The sequence below is a fragment of the Myxine glutinosa genome, chromosome 8 (genome assembly GCF_964187855.1).
Source record: "Myxine glutinosa chromosome 8, kmMyxGlut1.1, whole genome shotgun sequence".
NCBI classification, from domain to species: Eukaryota; Metazoa; Chordata; class Myxini; order Myxiniformes; family Myxinidae; genus Myxine; species Myxine glutinosa.
The window spans coordinates 24,661,408-24,682,797 of record NC_136268.1 but is presented as its reverse complement, the minus strand read 5'-3'; the positions used below and the strand labels follow the sequence as shown (position 1 = coordinate 24,682,797).

Below are 21,390 nucleotides of genomic sequence, written 5' to 3'. Positions count from 1 at the left end.
CCTTATAGTAAATCCTCATCACACAGCAAAAGTTGTCGGCATTATTTATTGTGTAAACGGAATGTAAACCAGAGGTAAGTGTGCGTTTGGCTTGTGAGGTGGTGCAGACGAAATAAAGCGTGACAATGTGCGATCTGTGCTAGAAATGGTAGTGCACAGAACTTTGACAGTGAAGATCGGCTCAAAGGGCAAGGAAAGATCACCCTTCGAGTGATGCAAGATCGAAGCAAAAGGAGCTAAAGGAGGAAAACATTTCTAAATTCACAATTTGCTTTAACAAGTTGATGGAAAGTGCACCTGACCACCAAAATGATGCTGCGCCTGGATAGTTGAGGGTAGTGGAGTAGCGGCTGAAACTCGAATCCCATCCAGGTACCTCCTGGGGACTCCAATGCAGCATTTGGTCTTCCGTTTGATTGCCGTACAGCTTCTGGTTTGGTTAGATAAACAAGCTGCATAACCAATCGCCAATGTCACATCCCTGAGCAGAGACGACGTTCGGCGTGCATCGCACGTGTCAGCATTCATCACGCGTGGTTGTTGGTGTACAGGTGGGAGGTAAGAGGCACGGCGTCGCCCTTAAGAGTTGGAGACCGACAGCAGGCTGGTACGGATCTGCGTGAGGTTCTGGTTCCAGGATCCCAAGCAATCATAGAGCTGTTGCCACTGCTGGCGGCCGAACGTCCGATGGGTGCTGCATCTGCAGCAACAATGGAGAGAAAAAGATTGATTTTTCGCAACACCGATAATGATACGACGGCAGTTCAAGGTTAATATGGACCGACCTTGCATTGCGAATCGTGTAAAAATCGCGTCTCAACAACCCAGGAAAACGCGTTCTCGGTTAAACCAAGATAGAGACAAACAATGACGTGTGCTGTGGAACAAGGGTGCATCATGAAGCTCCTCGTGAAGAAGCTTGAAATCTCAAAGTGAAATCCATAGGTAAATGTCTGCAGAATGCACATCTTCAACTTAGTTATGTGTTTAAATAGTGCAGCGAGTGAAGAAGAAACAAGTACAAAAAGTTTTAATTAAAACAAAAGCCGCGTCGATGTTACACAATGCCTAGATGCAGCTGTGCCTATAACGTCGATGTTATAGGCACAGGACATTCCTATTGATTCGATTACTTGATGTTATTTTTGTGCAAAGTGAAAATATATCTCGGCAATTTCCCGTGTGTGGCGACGAATTTTTAATATATCTCGGCATTTTCCCGTCTGTTATTTCAGGCGGTGTATGACTGACCATGCCGCGATTTAAAAAAAATATATCTCGGCAATTTCCCGTGTGTGGCGACATGTGAACGAAGCTATGCTCCTCTCTCCACATTATTGTGACGACGTATAAATTAAATATTTCATCGTGACGATTGTCATCAAATGGACGAATTTTTAATATATCTCGGCATTTTCCCATCTGTTATTTCGGGCGGTGTATGACCGAGCATGCCGCGATTTAAACAAAATATATATATCTCGGCATTTTCCCGTCTGTTATTTCGGGCGGTGTATGACTGACCATGCCGCGATTTAAAAAAAATATATCTCAATGGACTTGAAGTTACAGGCCTTTGAGAATTCATTTCGTTCTATAAAGGGCAACTTTCATCGGATTTTCTTCCCGTTTTTTTTCAACTGAGTCTAAAACTATGTTAGCGACTGTGAAAAATGAAATGATATATCGAATTTGATTTGAAATAAAACTGTGTGAGAGAGGAAGACACCACGGGCCTACAAAACAGGCCTCAAAGCTATGCGAGTTAATAAAATGGTGGATATTTGTTTATATGAAACCTCTCTCAGAATGGGTGGAGCTATGGTTCCCAGAATGGGTGGAGCTTTGAGGTTTTGTCTTCTCTGCAAGAACAAGAAGAAGAAGAACAAGAAGAACAACAACAACAGCAGAGGGCACTCTATGACCAGCGTCTGCGACGCGGCTAAAAATTAGAGATCATCAATCGTTGAACGATCTTGAGTGTTTTCACCTGCAACCAATTGCTGTGACGCAGGCATATATTAATGAAGAAGATTGCGACGCGTGACGAGACACGGGTCCATCGTTTCGGGGCGGAGCCAACAGCGTGGAATGGACACATTATTGGTTCTCACTCATGGAAATAGTGTTTCAGGAGCTATTTGGTTTAAATTGCGTGGAATACCATCAACGTGCGGAACTACGGCGATTTAACACAATTAAGTGAGGCAAGCAATATGCAGACATGTCCTGACTCAAGCCACAACTTTAGTGTATGATAATGCTCATCCTCATGTGGTAAATGTGAGCATTTAGTGATGATGTGGGGATGGTTTGGGGAGTTCCCAATCATCCCCCATACGGTCCCGACTGGGATTGGCGTCTCTATGGATTCTTGAAAGAACATCTGTGTGGCATTGAGTTTAATATTGAGCAAGCATGTACGTGGTAGAGCAAGGGGACACAGTGAGAAATAGGTGAAGTTTCATCGCTTCCCTCTACTTTATGATTCTAACAGAATAAAACTCAGTGCACATTGGTTCAAGTGTTCGCTCTGAGTCTGGGAAGTTGGTGGTTTAAACCCTGGCAGAGGCGCACTCAAGACTATAAATGGTACGTGCTTCTTCTTTGCTTTACGCTCATCATTTAAAAGGACAGAGCACGGATATACCCCATCATTTGGCCTCCATAAGGAGGAGGACATTCCTCCATAATTGCCCGACTGAGTGTGGAGAGAAGAGCGGTGTAATAAAAAGATTGCGTCGCTGGTACCCACGCAGTGGCTGCGTTTGTCTGAAGTCAAGTCTGGTGTTGTCTCATGTATTTGTCTTCATGTTTGTGTGCAATTTGTGTTCCAGCTCTTCTATGAGCAAGCCTTGTGTTGGCTTAACGGTTAAGGTGGCACAATGTGCCACCACAACAACAACCACAACACAACAACTTGGATGGACAACAGGCTAGAGATATCAGTGTCCTGAGTTCAAGCCCCTGTCATCCATTGAAATAATACCAGGTGAGTTGACTCAGCCTGTTATCCATCCGAGGTCGGCAAAATGAGTATCAGCTTACTGGGAACAATGAGCCATTCGAGAATCCAGCGTCGAAGTGGCGACCCATCTAGGATTGAGCGAAATAGCCTGGGAAACTGCTTCGGTAGCCCTGTGCATCTGAAGATGCAAAAGGAGTGGTCTTCTTCTTCCATGAGCCGTAAACCCTGGAAGAAGTCCATACTATAATTCACTGACCAGTGTGTTTGTTTGTTGAGATACTCATCCTACAGTTCCGTGCCAATTACATCCAGACTTGCTACACAAGATCAGCCTGACCCCAATTAGTGTATAGAGATGTTTTTATTTTTGCCAGTAGTCTTGTGCGGGAGGGGGTGACAACGGAGGGCGAGGAAGGGGGACGGCGACGCAAATTCCCTGTCTAAACGTGTATCGTGGAGCGCCGCTTCAGGAGGGAGAGGGTATCACAAGTCGCCACCATATACAGTACAGTATTCCTGTCCCCATGTTTTCCAGTGCAGTGAAGTGTTTGGAATTACACGTTCGAATAAGGACAACAAGCGTTACGCCTAGGTCCCCCGTCGGTGAAGTGATGCGAGTTGACAAAGTGGAAGACGCAAGGCGGCCATCTTGGATTTTTATGTGGCGACCCAATTTTCAACAGCATTCTCCCTTATGCGTAGACACACCCACACACCAGATTAGAAGTTAGTAGTTAGTTTATTTTTCAAGATATTTCGCTCACAAGGTTCAGACATATATATGGTGGCGGCCATCTTGGATTTTGACGTGGCGACCCAATTTTCAATAGCGTTCTTCCTTATGCCTAGATACACCCACACACCAGATTAGAAGTTGGTACTTCGCTTATTTTTCAAGATATTCCACTCACAAGGTTCAGACATACATGGCGGTGGCCATCTTGGATTTTGACGTGGGTTGCACCCACACACCAAATTACAATTCGGTCCTTCGCTTACGCACGCACGTACGGACGGACGCACGGGAAAACCATAGTCCCCCTTTCGCTCATGGGACGGGGGACAATAAAACAACCCCCCTGGCAGCTGACTTTATTCTGAAATAATCAGAATCACTACAATTTAACACAGGTGGAGGCCAATTAACTTGGTGTGTGATTTTGAAGGTGATTGGTTACATCTGAGCTAATTTACAATTGATATCATAAGGGGTGTGGACGCTTATCCAACCAAGATATTCTAGTTTTGTATTTTTTATTAATTTTCTGAAATTTGTAGAATTCGTTTCTCACTTGGACATTGTGGGTTACGATGTGTAAATAAAGGTGGAAAAAGTCTGATTTTATTCCAGGCCATAAGGAAACAAAAGGTGAAATTTTTAAAGGGGGTGTAGACTTTCTTTCGGCACTGTATGCACAGGTACAGTCATAAACAGGGCGAACAGTAATATACAATTCCAGCTCTGTACCATCTATGCTCTTCACCCCCTCCCACCCCTCCACCCCCCAATCCAAACCCAGTTCTTGGTAGGGGGTTAACTGGTGAAGTGATTATGTAATCTTTAAAATCTTAAATGTCTTTGCTATGACAACCCCCGACTTACCATTGCCATTATATTCGATCATGGATTGGTGGAATAAACGTAAGACATGATCATTAGATAGATATTGATTTATATACAACGAACTTGGACACAGGAGGAGGCCATTTGACCCACCATGCCTGTGCTTTCTCCACACTCTCCATTAATCATTAGACCGATTCGAATATTAGATCAAGGACCAGTCCAGGTGTATGTTCTTTGGCTGAAAACAAAAATTATTCTTTGACTTGATGTTCCCCGAAAGGATGGCATACTCAATGTGAAGCACCAGAAAGGTAGTTTATCATCAGCTTGCGAATGAAACCCAGAATATATGGTGATTATGCTACTTCTAACATATTCTTCCAACCCATTGATTATACAGTGCGACCCCTCTATTCACGGTTCTGCTATTCGCGGTTCTGCTATTTGCGGGTTCCGCATATTCGCGGTTGATCAAATGCAAGCTGTTTCTCGATTCGTGGAAAGGTATCCCACAAATTCGCGGGTTTTTTTCGATTCGCGGAAAAGTGTCCCAATAATTCGTGTTTTTTTTTTTCCTATTCGCGGACGTGTCCCACGAATTGGCGGTTTTTTGGGGGTGCAAAAAAGAATTTTCACGACCCGCCAGCCTGACATTTATAAAAACCCCATCTTTTACCAGCCAGGCATAAAGCTGCAGGACATAAGCAAAAAAACATCTTCTATGAGCCACGAACATGATGGTGTTGTGTTTTTTGTTCCACGGTGCGGTATCGTCAAGCTGGTTAAGCACTTTTAATAAACCGTAAGCACATTCCTTCAATAAACGAAATCGTACCTGGTGTTGCCATTTTTTTTTTTTTTCGTCAACGAAGTCGTCGGAGGCATATTTTCAGGTTGTCTGTCCATCCGTGATAAGTTTTCGTTACCGTGATAACTTGAGAATGGCTTAAGGGATCTTAGTCAAACTTGGTGCAGGTAGGTATAATGAGGTAAAGATGAACTGAATAGATTTTGGGGTCACGAGGTCAAAGGCCAAACGTCTGAGGTCATGTTCGGTGAAACTCCTGTTACCGCAATAACTTGTGTACCAGTGATGTGATTCTGATCAAATTTGGTACAATTATGGAGAATGATGTAAAGATGAACTGATTATATTTTGGGGTCAAGAGGTCAAAGGTCAAAGTCTGTAATAGGTCTATAACTTGAGAATTGCTGAAGTGATCTAATGCAAACTTGGTACAGATATGTGTAATGATGTAAAGATTAATTGATTCGATTTTGGGGTCTAAGGTCAGAGGTCATGTGAGGTAAAAATGTGATAACGTGAGAACAACTGAATGGATTAAAATCAAACTTGGGAGAAGTATTATAATGATGTAATAATGTGGGTGAAGGCAAATCGGTCGACGTCGTGACGTCGAAGAGTGTCGTTCTAGTTTTTATTTGAAAGCATTTTTTGTGAAACTGTAATCATGTGCATTTGCGGTCGAAAACATTTTAAACTTTAAAAAATTTCCTCTATGAATCAGGAATCGCCAGGAACCTATAACCTACTCCCCTTTTCCCCGTTGAAACAATGGCATGGCATACATTCGCGGGACTTTCATCGACCTTCACGGATTATCGTCGACATTCTTTGGATTTGCCTCACTATTTGCGGATATGGTCTCTCCATTCGTGGTTTGTTCCTCTTTTCACAACTCAGGGAAACAATCCCCCCTTTTTCCATTGAAACAATTCCCCGCCAATCGTGGTTTCGCAATTCGCTGAATTTTCCAGGAACGTATCCCCCGCGACTAACGGGGTCCGACTGTATAGGCAAGGTATAATTATTAGATATACGTATTTGTTATTAGACACAAGACAAAAATATTCTATGTGTTTGTATGGTCTGATATGATGGTGCAGAGGTAATGTTGTATTGAGCTTTGAGCTGTCCAATCTGGGTGGGATTCTCCACCGATAAACTATCAGATTGGTGCTTCGGAGGCAGGGCCTTGCATCACAAAGTATCCCAACTCTTGGATCATTTCAACGATCCCTTACTACATTTGCACAAATATTTAAGCCGGTGTCTTGCCTTCTAGCATTAGTGGACGTGAAAGATCCTGCGGTATCTTTGGCGAAGTAGGCGAGTTAACGCCGGCATCCTGAATGAATTACAAATTCCAGCCTAAATCACCTTCACTCTCCAACCTAATCTGAGGATTCTTGATCAGAAAAATGTTCATCAAATTCACTTTTTGAGGAGTCTGAAGCGAGTTGTGCGGCCATTATCCATTGTGTGCTGAGCCAACCTTTCCCTTGATTACGTCACGTGGATGACGTCATGACCAACGTGGTTTTTTGAAATTTTAGGGGTGGCACCCGACGAATTTGCTTTTTTAACTGGAACATTCCAAAAAATTATTTAAATCAAAAACCACCTTCTGCTCTTTGTTTATTACTTTAAAACATTCAAGGTATATCGGGGTCTTACGTAATGAATACACCTACTCGCGTTCTGTGCGGACAAACACAAACAAATCCAAATGCAATACCCTGTCCTCTGGTGGGGGGAATTAAATAGAAGGTCCACCTCAACCTTTAACTACCCTCAAATGTGAAACACCTGAACTTCAGTGGGCCTGCATGATAGATCACATTTGCTTCTGTATGACCACCTATCCTGCAAAGTAATTAGACAGAGGCAGCAGGTAGACACCCACAGAAAAAAAAAAAACATCCACATAAACTTAAAATCAGGTGAAGTGAAGTAAAGCAACCACTTACGTCACAATGACTTTCCTTTGCAGCTGGTCTATCTTACAATGAACCATCTTGGTACGAACAGCTGGTACGAAAACAAACACACCAAGACACAGTCATGGCCAGATTAACCGATTAGCAGAAATCAACCTCATTCATTGCATGCCTTCCAAAATAAATAAATAAATCGATATATCCTTGTACGTGGAAATCAATCGCATACACTGGACGGAAAGACAAACGCTGTTCCAGACGGCATTGCCTTTCAGGCTACGTCATAAAAAAAATCTCCATTTCAGTTAAACATGTCCCGCTCACACCGATCTCAGTATAAGCCTTGATGGCCGTTCACCACATCATGGGTCCAGAAAGTGACGATTCTTCTAAGTGAGATCATTCTTCTTCCAACATCTTAAGAGGAAATTAAAAAAAAAAAATCATATGGAACCAACCATCAATAACAAATGCTTCAACCTCCTCTTCCTCTATCTGCAACTCCTCCTGGATGGTCCCAAATGCGATCTCCGTGGCCTCCACGGCCATCCCCATGAAGGTGAGCAGACGCAATTTGCTCACGTTCTGCTCGTGGGACAACCCTGTACACATGCACGGGAACACACATGTTTCAGACCATCTATATAATAATAGCGTAAGGACTCGACTTTGTTATCCCTTTTACGCCGCACCCAGTGACCCGATGCCCATGGCACTAATGGATTTACGATCTACGAACCGCGCTCTTTGTTTATCACGTACAGCCATACTCGAAAAATCTGAATTAGCCGACGTTGGGGCCCAAAAGCATCCGATTAACTGCCGATACGACGCCATCTTACGACGCCATCGTATTGGCGTCTGCTGGGCGAAGGCGAAGCAAGCCGTCCGCTGATTGGACAGGCAAAGGCGAAAGCACGCCGTCCACTGAGTGGACAATCCAGAGCATGCATTTGTGCCGGTGTCGGCGATCGTTGTTCATATATGCACTCTTAATTCTCATCTTTCTTCCTAACTCTTACTCGGACGAGCAAATCCCCTATGCCATCCATAATGGTACACTCTATCCATACACCACATCCTCCCTTCCGTGGATGTTCCACGGGTTTCGGCTAGTTCACAATATTCAAGTAAACGGCTGAAGCTCCGCCATTGACACAATAATGGTCCTCACACTCACCGAGGGACTCCACAAAGTCCTTGTTGGCCGAATAGAACTTCATGTATGATGACAGCCTTCCACTAACAAATATAGTGAGCAGCTGGAAAGGGAAAACAAACAAAGCTTATAAATGATTCATCTTTAGAGAAAGCTAACAAGATCCCGAGATTGTGGAAGTGGAAAAGAAAACTGGAAAATATAATTTTACGCAATATCAATGGATATGCTTCTGCCAACGTTAGATGCCAACAAACTTACATTTGAACTCAATTAAAGTTCATGTGAAAAATTAAAGGTCACATGCTAGAGAATGCGAAACAGAAAAGAGAGAAGCAGAAGAGAGAGAGAGAGGGGGGGACGGAGAGGAAGAGAGATCAGATGATTCCAACTCAAATTAAGATCTGAAAATGATTTTCAAAGGGCACATGACCTTCGACCTTTGACATGTTGAAACCAAAATCAATTCAGTTCATCTTTGTATTAAAATCTATACTTGAGCGAAGTTTTGGTTGAAATCCTTTTTCAGTAATTCACAAGTTATTGCGATAATGCAGATTTTCAAGTGGAGAGTTCAAAGAACACCTTACCCCACACGACCTTGAGAAACAAGGACATTGGTAGGGTCTATAAGCGGCAAATTGGATTGGTTGTGATGACGTAAAATGCCGTAATATTTTGTCCAAGTACTGCTAAACTACAGGTTTGTTTTCCGATTCGTGTTCAAAATACAACGTTAAACATTCTGTTGAATCAAGTTGTTCCTCGATCACAAACTAATATTTGTGGACAGAGAAACAGAGTGAAACAATTGCTTAACCCCACTTTTCACTCCGCGCGTACGAGGTAACTAGAACTGTACTCAGAAGAGCACATACCTCCGCTAGGCTGAACAGTTTACACTTTGTATCCATAGTTTTGTATCCAAAAACATATAACAGCACTACTTATATTGATTGAGGACTTCTTGTGTTTAGTTTGTTTTACCTTGAACTCTTTCACCTTTACAAATAAACAGAAACTCCTGCCATTCCACCTTCCTTGTCTTCCACTACAACTCACATCATGGATAAGTTCTCCCTCGAGAAAACGAACAGGTTTGAGTGCCACCAGATGGTCAAACAGGAAGGTGTTAGGATCTCGCAGAGCCCTCACGATGCACCTGCATGCCACATCACATAAAAGTACATCAAATCACGTTAAGCGCAGCAACACAAATTACGGTTAAGGATCAGCCTTGCATCTCGGCGGTTGGACACGGGGTCTACTGCTTTGCTTCAGTCGCCCATCTCAATAATGCTGTGATCATAACCATAACTCTTACCCTATCAATGCTATCTGGAAGGTGAAATGTAAAACCCACGTAAAATAAATATCAATTAATTCAATTTAGAAAGAGGTTGTGAATTGGCCTCGCATTATGAATTACACAATTCGCATAGTTGTGGGCTATGGCACGTCCATGGATAAGAGATGCCAAGCTTCCGACATGCATTAGGCTAAGTGTCTAGGGTCATGTGATAGGTCAAGCAGCACAGCACGAGACGGAACCTGTGGGCGTCATCCCGAGCCTGTGATGCGTTCTCCTCTGTGTAACTCCCCAACAGTTCCACCATGACCTTTGAGGCTTTGTCGCTGTTGGTTTGGATGGGTGCGAGAAGGGTACAGCAATTGGACAACAACCAGGAAAGACCAAGATGCTTGTATTTATTACTGATTAAAGGGTGCTCACTCAGATACAATTCCAATGAGTTTTAAAACACTCAACAACAGATCCATAATTAATCGTTAAGACAATTGACTTACGGTGTAAAATAAAACCCATGAATAGCTACGTTCATTTGTGTATAATTTTCAATCTTCACAATTTACTCGTTCTTTCATTGCATGCAAATTATTGCAAAAGGACACAAATCTGTTGCTCACAACAATTATAATCCATGAATGAACAGCAACCACCATTCCTAAAGCATTAAATGAACATTTGAAGGATGTTCGATATGCTACCAATTTTAAAACCCACTAAATGCTCAATTAATTTTCAGTGTAAACCACAATATAGTCGTTGTATGCTAAAAGCAATAAATTCAGTAACTTGTCAGCAATTGAGAGTTTCTGACTGCTTGGGACAGCAGTTGGGCTCCATTGTTCATAGAGGATGAACTTTATTTGGAAGTTTTTGAGAAAAAACGAGGATACACATGGATGGACACGCACGTAATGTCCGGCGTGTGTGCGTGCATTGAGAGATAAGTGCGTGCATTGTCTGGCGAGGAGTGAGCGCAGCAATGTCTGGTGAAGAGCATGGGCAATGTCTGGCAAGCATGAAGAGCACGCTAAATGTCTGGCAAAGTGCGAAGAGCACGCACAATGTCTGGCAAAGTGCGAAGAGCATGCACAATGTCTGGCAAAGCAAGTGCAAAGTCTGGCAAAGCGCGGAGAGCACGTGCAATGTCTGACAAAGCGCAAAGAGCAAGTGCAATGTCTGGCAGAGCGCGGAAAACACGCACAATGTCTGGCAGAGCGCGAAGAGCACGCAAAATGTCTGGCAAAGTGTGAAGAGCATGCGCAATGTCTGGCAAAGCGTAAAGAGCAAAGAGCAAGTACAATGTCTGGCAAAGCGCAAAGAGCATCCGCAATGTCTGACAAAGCGCAAAGAGTACGTGCAATGTCTGGCAAAGCGCAAAGAGCAAGTGCAATGTCTGGCAAAGCGCGAAGAGCAAGTGCAATGTCTGGCAAAGCGCAAAGAGCACGCGCAATGTCTGACAAAGTGCGAAGAACACACGCAATGTCGGCCAAAGCGCAAATAGCACGCGCAATGTCTGACAAAGCGCGAAGAGTACGTGCAATGTCTGGCAAAGCACGAAGAGCAAGTGCAATGTCTGGCAAAGCGCAAAGAGCACGCGCAATGTCTGACAAAGTGCGAAGAACACACGCAATGTCGGGCAAAGCGCGAAGAGCATGCGTAATGTCTGACAAAGTGCGAAGAACACACGCAATGTCGGGCAAAGCGCGAAGAGAACGCACAAAGAACATGTGCAATGTCTGGCAAAACACGAAGAGCACGCGCAATGTCTGGCAAAGCGTGAAGAACATGTGCAATGTCTGGCAAAACACGAAGAGCATGCGCAATGTCTGGCAAAACGTGAAGAGCACACACAATGTCTGGCAAAGCGTGAAGAACATGTGCAATGTCTGCCAAAACGCAAAGAGCACGCGCAATCTCTGGCAAAGTGCAAAGAGCATGCGCAATGTTTGGCAAAGTGCAAAGAGCATGCGCAATGTTTAGCGAAGCACGAAGAGCACGCGCAATGTTTGGTGAAGAGGGAAGAGCACACACAATGTCTGGCGAGGTGCAAAGAGTGTGTGCAATGTCCGGTGAGGAGTCCCAAGCAAGTGTTGCAAATTGTCCCCCCAAGCAAGAGTTGCCAATTTCTGCCAAAAGGAAGAAGAAGAGTTCTTCAAAGTTGTCAAAAACGAAAATGTTACCATAAGGCCAATTTACATTTTGTCTTTTTGCGTTTAGCTCATCCTAAAAGTAAAAATTGTAAATTACTAGTCTCTCAAAATATGATTACAACTATTAAAGGTCAGTAAAGAAAGAAAGCCAAAAAACACACTCCAACAGATAAAGCTGAATCGATAAGGAGAACCAATTCATTCTCACCACAATGAAAAATCCATGTCAAAGTATTCGGATCAGGTCTTATCATTTGATCAACGCAATCTGCATTCTCACACTCTCACCTCTTCTTCAGATCCACCAGTGACTCGTATAGGAGTCGTAACAGCTGTTGCTTTTGTTCCATCGTCAGTTTCCACTCACTCATCCATTTGCGCACCTGGACGATGGAGTAATATTAATGGAACTTCAGCTTTCAGCCAGTGTACCCAAACGTAGACCAAAATATGCAAATAACACAAATCTCATCACTTTTCTTTTTCATCTGCTGCACCGGATCTAGCGTCGCATCTGTATTTATAACATTGTTAAAAGTTGGTGCTTGAACTTTGGGATTTTCCATAGCAGAAACCAAGCTTAAGACTATAAAATAGAAATTAGTAGGAGATGAACCATCCACCTGGTGTCCCGTGTGTGAGAATAATAGAAGAGAACAAACAGAAAACTATTAAAACTTAACATTGGGATTCATTCAACCAACCAAAACCTTTTCCACAAATCGGGCCTCAACACTTGATTGATTCATAAGGATAAAAAGCTTCTTCTTCTTCTTTTGTATGCAGCACGAGGCTGACAGTAGTGTCATTGGCTGAGGGTGAGGCTGTGCTGCTCATGCGATGCCCTTGCTGGTTAGAACAGGAATTGGGAATTTATTCAGGGCGCCTGTGATAGTTCAGCTATTCTTCACGGAGGACACTGTGGGACCTTGTACGTCCAACAACGAATGGTGGTAGACGGGATGCTGGTTTAACATCCATCCGAGGGACGGCACATACATTGATGAATCACCCTGCCTGTAAAACACCTGAATGGCAGTATATAGCTCGGTCGGAATTCAAACCCAGGCAAGACAGGTTAGAGGAAAATGTGATCGGCTTGCACATGCAGGCATAGAAACGGCCGTAAAACGATAATGATGATGATGTGATAAAGAGCTGCACGCAGTTAAATGAAGGATGCCAAAGGACATCACCTGCTAGAATAGGGAGCAGTATGTAACTTTCACTAAACTTTGGGTGTAAAACGACACCAAAAACCCCAAACGGCTTGAGTCAATCACCCTATGCCAAATCAACCATTTTCAAGGAATTACCTTTACGAGCGCTCCACTTCTGCCTTCATACCTAGTCTTCATTTATCAGGTTTGCATTGGTTTAAACTTCCCCTGACCATCCACATTTAGTAGATTTTGCTACGTCAACCAATTCAGGATTTGAAAATACAGCCAGGAAAGCCTTTTGGGGCTGACCACATTATGTCACATTATGTCACACAATAACACACAATTGGAAATGAATGTAGAAGGAAGTAGAGGACGGGGAAGACCGAGAAAGACTTGGCTAAAGGTGGTGGAAGAAGAAATGCGGGCAAGGGGGTTAACAAGGGGAGATGTAGAAAATAGGGCAAAATGGAGAAGATTGTCATGGGGCCCGCAAGGCTAACCCCGCTCTAGCAGGGAAATGGCCTTTAAAATGCGTTGTTGTTGTTGTTGTTGTTGTTGTAGTATGTCACACAACATCATGCTGTTTTGCCATTGCCAACATTTTGTAGATTCAGTTATATGATGCGTTTTCATATATTTAGTGGCATAGTTATTAATCAACAATAAGCACAGCAAGTGGTCCACATTGTCCACCATTAGGGTGCCCTTGACAAAGGGTTCATGGCAATGGAAATAACGTGAGAATGTTGCATTGGGTGAAGAGAAATGGCAATCGAAATGCTGAAACACCAGAACGTACGTGAACTGCTCCATCCTATAATGATATAAATGTGTCGAGGTTGTTTATGATTTGTCTGCGATTGGTGAAGTTATAATATTGTTACGTTTGTGGGGTAGGTGAAGAAATACCTTAGGAAAGTCAGGAATGTGTAGGTTTTAGTATGGACTGTGTGACACGAAGCAGAAGACATCTCGATGTACATAAGCAGGGTAAATGTTCAGGTTAAGAGTGTTTGCATGTCGCCATGAGGAGGGTGGTTTTGTGCTAATTAATTATAGGGCTTATGGTTAATAATCCCCAGTATGTATTGCCTCCCTGTGATTTTTCCCTAATGTTCTTATTAAACTCAGCCAGCCAAGCGATGGGCTCCATTAGTCAACCACGTCGCCAGGACCGACAGAAACAGTATTTGCTGATCGGCAAAGGAACCCCGTCATCCGAACATTCTCGATCAGGAGTTTAGACTCCGCCCCCCCAACCCCCCCGACGACCCGTAATGGAGAGACCATGCCCCGAGCTTCGTGATTGGTGAAGGCGCGATGGGGTGATGGGCAAGGCTCAGGCGATTGGTAGAGAGTAAAGCCATCGTCGAACATTCGAGAGCTAGGAGAGCAAAAAGAAGCCGTCTCGCCATCTTGGTTTCTTATATGGTGCTGGCATTCGTTGAAGGCGGTCGCATTCTCTTCTGGTGCTGGCATTCGTTGAAGGCCGTCGCACTGTTATTCTGATCCTGGGATTCATAGCGGATGGTCGTGGTTGCCGCTCTCTCTCTCCTTTGTTCTGGTTTGGTCGTGGGCGGTGGCACATCTTTGGCTCGTGTGTGCTTGTGGGGAAGAGACTGAACAAGAGAGGTTTGGGGAAGTCGGCATTGCGAGAAGTACCTCACGTTGGGACGTCGAGGAGCGCGACTCCGCGCCATTTTTGTGCGCTTCCCACATGGTGGTTTGGAGGTGACGAACGTCGACAAGCCCTCGGTTGAACAGCAAAGCTGAGTGCTGGCCGATTTACCAAACCATTTTACTTTCATTTATTTCTCCCTGTGTCTGTAATTGAGTCCGCATGGAGAGTCCCTCACCTTAGCCTGTTACTATAGGTTTTTATCTCACATTCATTTTAATTGCTTGCATTCTTTTCATTAAATCATTATTGGTGACTTTAATTTCATGTCTTGTTTCATTTCTTTGTTCTGTGGGTTCGGATTAACCCCGTGTGTTCCCGATTAGATAAGGCTTCCGCGCGCGTCAAAGACAATCCCACCAAGTTTTGAAATACACCTCGGAGTTATCGCTCGTTTCGGTCATTCGTCACCCAGGGGTCTTAACCCCAGGGACACGACAATATCGTATGTGCGATATCTCTTACAGGTTTGTGATCTGCACAATTATCTCAAGCAGCACAGCAATGTTTGTGAGGATATCTCAAACATTGTTAAAGACAAAGGTGGTGAAAAATTCCTTAAATATAAGATGCATTTTAATTGGCCTTCGGGGAACCCCCACACCTGGAGGCACAATACCAAAATGTGAGGAATCGGTGCTAAAACGTCAGTTTTCTTTGAAAGAGGTTTATGGAAAAGATAGCAATACATATTGATTCAGAGATGGTTAGGGTGGGGACCATTCATCCATTTCAATGGTCTGCCGACCCAAGTTTTCAACGGCAGGTTCAAACGTTTCCTTTGATTGACCGTCTTTACACTACTATGGCGACGAGGGGCAGAGCCACCAACCATACCTGCTCCAGATCAGTTGGAATCTGCTGGATGGCACCGCAGGAGCTGGCTACGTGAATCAGGCTCCAGTAGACCGTATACCGCACCACCATGTTGCCCTCAATACCGTGGAACAGATTACTGAGGCTGCAAGGAACGAGAAACATCTGTCGAGCTCACGAGGGTTTGCATATGGATTGAGCAGTTTACAAGCTACATGCTGTAAAATAGATAACAAGGCAGGATCTTGAACATCAAAAGGCCTTAAGGCCTAGCCCTGCATGCACGATGCTTCTGAGGACTTAGCAAGCATTTTGATGATGCATCTAAACCATGTAATAATAATAATAATAATAATAATAATAATAATAATAATTCATTTATTTTGTATAGCGCTTTTCCAGAAGCCCAAAGGCGCTTTGACAGAGTGGAAAACATAATGCATAACAATACATGAAAACAACAATTGCAAAAAGACAAGAATCAATAGGGAAATATTTAAAGCAAAAGGAGGGAGAAGGAGAAGAGATAGTCAGGGGTTAGATGCTGTGGGTTGAATGTTGAATGCAGTGTTGTACAACAGATATATCTACCAAGAGAGACAGCAAGTGTGCAAAGTGAATGTTACCCACAGCTGAAGGCGCAGGCAAGCATGGGCTGCCTCTTTCGTCTTACTCAGCTTCTCAGAGAGGCTCTGGACGAGCTCTTCTTGTTTTTCAGGATCCAGAATGAGCAGGAGAGAAATGACGCTGTTCATTACACTCTCCACATCTGCAAAATTGCAATGCACACTAATCAAAAATTTACTCAAACAGCAAACGACTGTCCAGCCCAGGTACTCCAACCTGTCGTGGATAGAACACAGCATGATTGGGTTGGGAGGGGACACCATCATGACTTAGCAGATAATGCACCTTTACAAAGGTCACATCGTAATTATTAGCTCACAAACCACAGGCGGTACCTTTTTCATCCCCTTTCCACACCACGTCCACGGCCTCGATAATGGCTGCCAGGTCCTGCACCAACCCTCCCTCATCTGCCTCCTCCGAGATCTCGGCACCCTTGGACTTGAGGAACTGCCGCAGTTCTAATGCCTGCAGGTTGGACTGGCATCAGCTTTCAGTCGGTGTACCTAGTATTCAGCCGGTCATTATTGTCCTACGTTACAATTGTAAAAAGCAATGCAAATACTACTCCACCAACATGTATGGTAGTCTAGCCTCTGGAGTTCAAAAGTTTTGGCCAACAAAGGACATAAATTCAGCATAAAGTTGGTGCACGTTGGCATTAATTCAGTAAAAGGCCATTGAAGGTCATGTTTGATCACCAAAGGGCACGAAAAGCCAATGGAAACGACCACATGGCACCAAGCAGCACTTTATGAAGCATTTTCCCGGTTACATGAATATTAAAAACACTCTGTCCCACAAATTACAATTGAGCGATTTGAAAGAACACAAAGCTCACTCATACAAATTTTCATCTGAGTTGTAATCTCTGATTCTCTGATTACAACTCGGAGTAATCTCTGATTAAAACTCGAATTAAAATTATTGTACATATCAGTATCATGGTTCATATCAGTGAGATCCGTATCAATATCACGGTTCAGATCAGTCGGATCCATATCAATATCATGGTTAATATCAGTGTGATCTGTATCAATATAATGGTTCATATCAGTGTGATCTGTATCAATATCATGGTTCATATCAGTGTGATCTGTATCAATATCATGGTTAATATCAGTGTGATCTGTATCAATATCATGGTTCATATCAGTGTGATCTGTATCAATATCACGGTTCAGATCAGTGTGATCTGTATCAATATAATGGTTCATATCAGTGTGATCTGTATCAATATAATGGTTCATATCAGTGTGATCTGTATCAATATCATGGTTAATATCAGTGTGATCTGTATCAATATAATGGTTCATATCAGTGTGATCTGTATCAACATCATGGTTCATATCAGTGTGATCTGTATCAATATAATGGTTCATATCAGTGTGATCTGTATCAATATCATGGTTCATATCAGTGTGATCTGTATCAATATAATGGTTCATATCAGTGTGATCAGACCTAAAGGTGGTTTATATCAGTGTGATCTGTATCAATATAATGGTTCATATCAGTGTGATCTGTATCAATATCATGGTTCATATCAGTGTGATCTGTATCAATATAATGGTTCACATCAGTGTGATCTGTATCAATATCATGGTTAATATCAGTGTGATCTCAATATAATGGTTCATATCAGTGTGATCTGTATCAATATCATGGTTCACATCAGTGTGATCTGTATCAATATCATGGTTAATATCAGTGTGATCTCAATATAATGGTTCATATCAGTGTGATCTGTATCAATATCATGGTTAATATCAGTGTGATCTGTATCAATATAATGGTTCATATCAGTGTGATCTGTATCAATATAATGGTTCATATCAGTGTGATCTGTATCAATATCATGGTTAATATCAGTGTGATCTCAATATAATGGTTCATATCAGTGTGATCTGTATCAATATCATGGTTAATATCAGTGTGATCTGTATCAATATAATGATTCATATCAATGTGATCTGTATCAATATCAGTGTGATCTCTATCATTGTCATGGATCACATCAGTGTGATCTGTATCAATATCAGGGTTCATATCAATGTGATCTGTAGCCTGGTGTTGGCTTAGCGGTTGGGGTGCCGGCTTGGGATCCTAGGATCCTCAATTCGAATCCCGGTGATCGCTGAATTAACGCCAGGGGGGTTGACTCAGCCTGTCATCCTTCCGAGGTCGGCTAATTGAGTACCAGCTTGCAGGGATGAATGATCCCGGCATGTACCCAGATTTAGAATAGGTACACCGTATCCCTGTGCATCGTAAGAGGCGACTAAGGGTTGGCGCCAGGAAGGGCATCCGGCCATAAAAACATTGCATAGCTTTATGAGGCCAATAACTACATAGCTTTTCAATGTCCAATACCTCCCATAACCAGTCAGGAAAGGTCATACAGCCGGGCAGCAGTAGGTACCCCCCAGGCAGCCCGTCTAGTATTGTGTGTGTGTGTGTATGTATATATGTATATATCAAGTTGTTTTTGGTTTTTTTCTGTATGTATATATCGAGTTGGCTGATCGAGTGTTTTTCAGTATTTAAGAAAAACTGCACTTGAACAGATATGTCAGTGTCTCAACATGTGCCCAATATCTTCGCATTGTGACATATTGTACCATAACCATCATCAGAGATAAATGAGTTTGGCTTTATCAGCCTGTGCAATGGACAATTCCCAGTTGGTGACACTTCGTTATGAGTCCACGTGAGACTCACTCCAATTAACCCTTTCACTTTACCTTGATATACAAGGAGCTTTGGGGGAGGGCTGTGGGGCAGGTACAAAGCAACGCTCCCACCACGAGGACGTTTTATTGATTTATTTTTGTTAGGAGGGTGAATGGGGTTGTCGGTTGAGGTATACATAAACACCGATGGCACATTCAATTTTTGTTGACAGGACCCTCTCACAGACGTCACAATTATTACCTCCACCAAAGGTGGATGGAGGTTATGCTTCCACCCCTGTCTGTCTGTGAGCGGGATATTTCAAAAAGTTGTGGACGGATTCGGATGAAACTTGATGTACAGGTTGCGCGTGTGACAAGGACAAATTGATTCAATTTCGGTGAAGATCCGAAACCGGATCAAATAATTATTTAAATTTTTAAGCGATTCTTCATCATTGAGAGATATAGGGCTAAAGCGACATATAACATGATATTTCAAAAAGTTGTGGACGGATTATGACAAAACTAGATGTACGAGTTGGTTTGGTGACAAGAACAAGGCGATTCGGTTTTGGTTCAGGTCCGAATCCAGATCCGACCCATCAGTGGGATCCAAAACGTAAACTGCTCACTTGGCGGAGGTGTGTTCTCCACAGAGTGACGATCTAGTTGCACAGGTAAATAATGACCCATTCATACCTTAGCTACCTACCAGGCTACCAATCCTGCCAACGTGCATTTCCCACTCCATCAGACCATCATTAATCTTTCCAAGTACCTATCGAATTGTAATTCCAGTTTAAACCGACCCACTGTTTCTGCCTTCCCAGAGAGACCATTCCATACATCCATTAACGACTGTCCGAGGGAAAGACCCCCGACTTACTCTCCTCTTTCTCACAGACCGTGATCCCCAATTCCCTGGTCGTGCCCAAACATTGCCATTAGGCATTTATGATTATCCATTTCAACGGAGTATGTGTAATTTCCACAGAGCTCACCGAGGGGATCATACTCATACCTGGTCATCCTCTGTGACATCAATAAAGACAGGAACGCTCATGGCTGAGGTTAATATGACCTCCGAAACACGGCGGTAACACGACCAAATCAGAAAACGGGAATGTAGAAATGCACCAAACACACGTGGCCTCAACTACTTCCGGTACACAACCGAACGACGCGATTGTTTTTATCGAACTATAAAAATATATTAAGTGGGTTATTAAGCTGATTACAAGTTACACAATGTAACTTTGTTTTCTTTATTTCATTCACTATTGTAAAAATGAGTTTCGTCATCAAGGATACGAAGGCGAAAGTCTACACCAAGCTGTTATATACACCTCCAATGTCTCGGCCGTCTCTTTTTCGCAGATTAAAATGGCGATTAGAATTAGATAGATATAAAATAAATAATGACAGGTGATATTACTAATAGGCCACTAGATAACAAACTTCATGTGACTGTATCAAAAAGCGAAAAATCATGAAAAATGCTATTAAGAACTATTAAATTCCCTCTTTGGTCAAGAAGCGAGGATAATCTATTTATAAGGTACGCAAATGTTCATTTCCTCCTCTTCCCCTAAGGCTGAGAACTCTTCTCCTAAACTTACATTTTCCTTCTCTCGTCATTTCTCTACCTATGTAACAAACCTTTTCAGTGTTATTGTGTCGATTCACGTTCAAATCAGCTGTATTTTATAGACGGTTGTACGTATTTTATAGATACACGTATTTTAATGACGTAGCCGTATTGTTATAGTACCGTACGTACTTTATAGATCCACTAAAGTTGTTAATGCACGTACTTCATAGACATACTCGCATTCTACTATTACGTACCTTAGAGACGTGTTCAGATTTTAATTGCACATATTTACCTCTGCCAACAAAGGTGGATGGAGCAAATGTTTTCACCCCTGTCTGTCTGTCTGTGAACAGGATATCTCAAAAGATTGTTGACGAATTCGGACGAAATTTGGCAGAGATGTAGCGTATGCGACAAGGACGAAATTATTAGATTTTGGTGAAGATCTGGACCCGGATCCGGCTACTACAATTTTTTAAAGTGATTCTTCACCATTGGGAGATAGGGCCAAAAACTATAAATAAAAAAATTAATAAATAAATAAAAAAATTAAAAAACCACCTTTAGAGGCCATTTTTCCCCGCAAGCAGGGGTTGGCCTTTTTTCGGGAACTGTGGTTGTTGTTGTTTTTCGGTCCCCTTTTTGAAGCAATGTTTTACGGCCGGATGCCCTTCCTGACGCCAACCCTTTTTGCCGCCTTTAACGACAAGCAGGGAATTACCAGTGAACTGGTACTCAATTTGCCGACCTCGGAAGGATGACAGGCTGAGTCAACCCCCCCTGGCGTTAATTCAGCGATCGACCGGGATTCGAACCCAGGATCCTAGGATCCTAAGCCGGCACCCTAGCCGCTAGCCCAACACCAGGTATACATAGCAAGATATCTCAAAAAGCTGTGGACGGATTTGGACGAAACTTGGTGGACCGGGTGGGTGTGTG

General features: G+C 42.9%; 1 protein-coding gene across 1 annotated transcript; it reads right to left on the bottom strand.

Annotated features, from left to right (window-relative positions):
- Positions 1 to 30: 30 nt before the first annotated feature.
- EIF3M (eukaryotic translation initiation factor 3 subunit M) lies at positions 31 to 20,032 on the bottom strand. The gene is made up of 11 exons (XM_068124116.2): positions 19,879 to 20,032; positions 16,518 to 16,650; positions 16,186 to 16,324; positions 15,577 to 15,700; positions 12,184 to 12,278; positions 9,988 to 10,071; positions 9,499 to 9,598; positions 8,458 to 8,539; positions 7,736 to 7,879; positions 7,308 to 7,368; positions 31 to 700 (listed from the first exon to the last, which is right to left on the bottom strand). Exons 1-11 carry the CDS (start codon positions 19,918 to 19,920, stop codon positions 580 to 582), a joined length of 1,125 nt encoding a protein of 374 aa, XP_067980217.1. The 5' UTR covers positions 19,921 to 20,032; the 3' UTR covers positions 31 to 579.
- Between the last annotated feature and the right edge of the window lie 1,358 nt (positions 20,033 to 21,390).